The sequence below is a fragment of the Primulina tabacum genome, chromosome 3, assembly GCF_025594145.1.
Source record: "Primulina tabacum isolate GXHZ01 chromosome 3, ASM2559414v2, whole genome shotgun sequence".
Taxonomy (NCBI): domain Eukaryota; kingdom Viridiplantae; phylum Streptophyta; class Magnoliopsida; order Lamiales; family Gesneriaceae; genus Primulina; species Primulina tabacum.
In genome coordinates this window covers 20,926,926-20,931,433 of record NC_134552.1, presented here as the reverse complement: position 1 = coordinate 20,931,433, position 4,508 = coordinate 20,926,926, and the positions used below count along the sequence as shown (strand labels likewise).

At 36.5% G+C, this 4,508-nt stretch overlaps 1 protein-coding gene across 1 annotated transcript; it reads left to right on the top strand.

Annotated features, from left to right (window-relative positions):
- Positions 1 to 451: 451 nt before the first annotated feature.
- LOC142540991 (stromal cell-derived factor 2-like protein) lies at positions 452 to 4,193 on the top strand. Its single transcript, XM_075647516.1, has 6 exons — positions 452 to 774; positions 1,354 to 1,494; positions 1,606 to 1,746; positions 3,506 to 3,555; positions 3,643 to 3,772; positions 3,897 to 4,193. Exons 1-6 carry the CDS (start codon positions 676 to 678, stop codon positions 3,990 to 3,992), a joined length of 657 nt encoding a protein of 218 aa, XP_075503631.1. The 5' UTR covers positions 452 to 675; the 3' UTR covers positions 3,993 to 4,193.
- Positions 4,194 to 4,508: the final 315 nt, after the last annotated feature.

Here is a 4,508-nt window from a genome sequence, read left to right as displayed (position 1 = left end):
AAAGTTTTCCATACATTTTTTGTTTCTTTATACATATTCAATTTTATCATATTTTACCAAATGAGATTATTTGACCAAAAAAAAAAGAAGTTATTATATTTTATCAATATTATATTATTAATTTTGAAAGAATTAGAATAATTAATTTTGATGTCATAATTTGTTTTAATATTTATATATATTAATAAAAATACAATGTAGGCTCTCACTATTTCTTATAATTATATTTTGATTTTTATTTAAATTTAAACCAAATAAATTATAAAAAAATATAATATAAACACGTAACAACGTCGTTGCGGTAGTATTTATTAAATGTAACTAAAACTAGCATGGACGGGCCCAACTTACTAATGGCAACTATCCACGTCAGGACATTTCCACGTGGAAAACATCCATTGGGTGTAGACACGTCGAATGGTAAAATTCTTTCTTCGATAAACAATAAAATTTATTTGTGGAAACTTGCGAGATCTGATTGAGCTCCGACGTCGTTTAGAGGATCCAACCGTGGCTCCTTCCGGCCAACACAACCTCACTCGCAGGAAACCCGCGGCATCGTCCTCTGTTACGGATCCGACCAGAATAGTATACAGACACTCCGTTAATCCGTCGTCTGATTCCGACAACCTTCCCTTTTGGTTGAGGTCTTGGTTTGTGGCGCTGTTGCTGGCCATGGCTTGTTCATTTTTTGCACTGGCCATTTTCCTGTACTTCACACTGGATTCCGACTACGCATCCACTCCTGTTTCCGCGGCTTCCGAAGGGGTTCAGGTGATTGATCACGTTTTTTCTGAAATTTCGAACGGAATTATAAATAAATAAACAAACTCAACACAATTTAAAAATCAAATCATACGATAGATTCCTTGATAACGTTCATATTGGTGCATAGGTTGGGTATAAATTAATTGCATGCTCATGGAATAGTTCATGGTGGGATGATGTAGTTGGTTGATTGTCGGGACTTTGGGCACGAATTGGAGGCGTGTAGTCGGGATATAAATCTTTTTTTGGGGTTTGATTCCTCAGTTAAAATAATTGTACCTCAGTTCAATTTGAATTGAGTTTTCCTATATTTCTTTTCTTCTGCGGTTTTTCTCATCTTCCACCCCATATTATGGGAATCCATTAAGAATTCAACTACCGTACCAGCTAGTTGGTTGAAAATTTCTGCCCAAATTTATGATTAGCATTTGATTGTATAAGTGGGGCTGAGGATCTGATTTGATCAGTTAGTGATATGTCTTTATGTATATTTATGTAGGTAGTGGCCATATGATTTTAGGTTCATTCTATTTTTGGTTTCAATGGTTCTTTTAATGGCTTTGTGCGTTCACAAACTGTTTGTAGATTACCTACGGCTCTGTCATAAAGCTTATGCATGAGAGAACAAAATTTCGGCTGCATTCTCATGATGTACCTTATGGGTCTGGCAGTGGGCAGCAATCTGTTACTGGTTTCCCCAATGTTGATGATTCTAACAGCTATTGGGTATGTTACATCATTCATGTTATTCCATATAATTTATTATGTGTTACCTAAGTATCCGATGTTTTGGAATATTTATAGTGTTTTAATTGGAATCATTGCTTTACTTTGAAGATTGTGAGGCCTACACCAGATTCCAACGCAAAACAAGGTGACACAATCAAAATTGGAAGCCTTATAAGGCTGCAACACATGAGGACTAGGAAATGGTTGCACAGCCACTTGCACGCATCCCCAATATCTGGCAATTTAGAGGTCAGTATGCATGGGTTTTTCCAAAGATTTCTTGGAAGTTATTTATAGCCCAAGGCCTTGCACCCAACCTCAAGTAGTGAGGATTCCTCATTTGGGCCTAAACTCAGGCCGAGGGTCCACTTTTCAGTTAAGTGCATGCCTTGACTGTGAAGCACGAGCCTCGGTTCTCTTCAAATGCTCAAGGCATCCCTTAAGTTCGCCTTAACTGTTGGGACAATGATTCTATTGTGAAATGCAAGACCATAGTAATTTAACTTTGTGTATAAGCTGATGAATCTTTGTTTTATTAATCTTTCTAATCTGTATATTCTTGTTTATTATATTCAAGGACACCTCAATTCAATAAGTCACGCACTTCACATTCCGCCTCACACTTTAGCTATATGAAGTTTTTGCACTTTGATGTGCTTCCGGCTCTATATTATTTGCTTGCACTTGGAGCTGTGTAACTGCATATCATATACTTTTTTGTCACCAGTGCTCGTGCATTTTGTCGAAAATGAAGCAGCCAATAATTATCTTATACAATCTTCAATTATCTTGAATTTAAGCTCACTTACTTCGAGACTGGCTTAGGCATGGGGCGATCTGTATAAAGTATGGATTTGAGTTTGTCATTTTTATAGCTGTGACTATGAAGTTTTTTAGTGAGGATAGCAGATAGCTTAAAAGGTACGACTTTGCGATAAACTGGTTTAAACAACAGTAGAGAGATTCTCCCTTCTCATCATAGTAGTCAAGGGCGCAAGGCGCATCGAGGCTGACAAGGGTCATGTAGCCTGAGGTATTAGACGGGACGCGCGCCTTACCGAAGCAAAGCACACATTTTTTATTTTTTTAAAAAAATATATTTATATTAGAATAAATATATTAAAATATGAAATAATTAAGTCACAATGAAATTCAAAATAAAAAATAATTAATAAGTTCTTAGTCACTAGTAACATGATTATAATTATTTAATTATCCAAATCAAGTTCATATCTTCCATCGAATCGTCAGAGTCCTCAGAACTTTCGGACTTGTATTCTTCTTAGTTTTCATAATTATTTTTTTAATTTCAATTTCTTCTTGCTCCTCATCCAAATGACATCGGTCTTTTTCTAGTTGTTTTACATGTAAATGCCTCACCTTGTTCTTTTGTTCAGCACTCTCTTCTTCTGATTCCAGCGTTGGATTTTTGTGTTATTGGGGTTTGGGTTTGGGTTTTAAACAAGTAACTAAAAAAAATTCACTAAAGCCTCACCTTGTTCTAGTCGCTCGCCTTAGTGAATGACCCCAGGCGCAGGGTCCTCGCCTGGTGGCGGCCTCTCGCCTTAAGGCAAGAGACACTCGCCTTTGAAAACTATGCTTCTCATCTTATTGTGAGGATCATCAAGAATCTTGCCGAACCATATTTATGATGTGTGCATAAAGGAAGAAAATCTAGCCACTGAATTTAGTGCATGTAATGCGATCCCATTGCATTCCTGCTGTGTGTGGTGAACTCATGCATAAAAAAACACAGAACTGCATTTTGAACTTATTGATGCAGAAAATGGTAGTCTCGATTGTGCTGCATAATCAAATTAACAACTAAGGGCAGCAGAACAAAATCTGACCTTACAGATTAGCAGTTTTGTTAGAATATTGTATCCGCTTCTTTTTCAACAAATAAAAATATTATTACTCCTAATACGCAGCTTCTTTAATATTGTCAAATGTGGTTTATATGCATTGCCGTAATATTAGGACTCATAATTAAAAGCAAAACATTTAGGTTAGCTGCTTTGGCACTGACGGTGAGTCAGATACTGGCGATTACTGGAGGTGAGGTTTTCTTTATAAATTTCCAACATTTCATCCTTTGATATTCTTGCAAAACGTGCTGATCATTTTTTCTTTATCGTGCTTTAGCCTCGAAATTGAGGGAAGTGGGAAGACTTGGAGGCAAGATCAAAGAGTAAGACTTCATCATGTAGACACCGGTGGATACCTGCACAGTCATGACAAGAAATATACCCGTATAGCTGGTGGTCAGCAAGAGGTAAGAATCGAATGGTAGCAATAAGTTCCACTAACCAGTTTTCCTGTCGAGAACCATTGAATAAGTTTCATAGATAATCAATCTACTTCACCCAGCATCTCTAATAGTTGCATGTCATCTGCAGGTTTGTGGTGTCCGAGAAAAGCGTGCTGATAACGTTTGGTTAGCAGCAGAGGGCGTATATCTCCCCGTCATGGAAAGCAAGATTGACATCGCATAAAACATTGGATCACATTCTAATCATATTTTCCTAGAATCTAATTCGGATTGAAGTGTTAGAACAACCATAAGACAACTTGTGTAATTTTGATATGGAGCAATCCATGATACTACGAATTCAACAAGTTCAGATACCCTTGTAGTGTAGTCAGTAGTTTGCTTCGTTTTGGACATTTACTTAAAAATAGATCTTACTTTACTATTTGAAGGGTGTTGCACAGGTGGAGCCATAAAATTCAAAATCCCCATTTTTTTTAAGCCACTTCCTAAAGTAGTATAAATTGTCTGTGTTTTGAAGGAGAGTATTTGATTTGGAAAGATTTGAACGATGGATTTAAAATTAGATTTATTTACGTGTAATTTAAATTCAACATGATTAACATTGCAAATATATGAAACTCCACCCAACTAAAACAAGATAAGGGGAGTGGGAAAAATGTATAAATTGCAAGTATGTAGAATATGAGTAGGTTTCTTGTGGGACGGTTTCACGAATTTTTATCTGTGAGATGGGTCA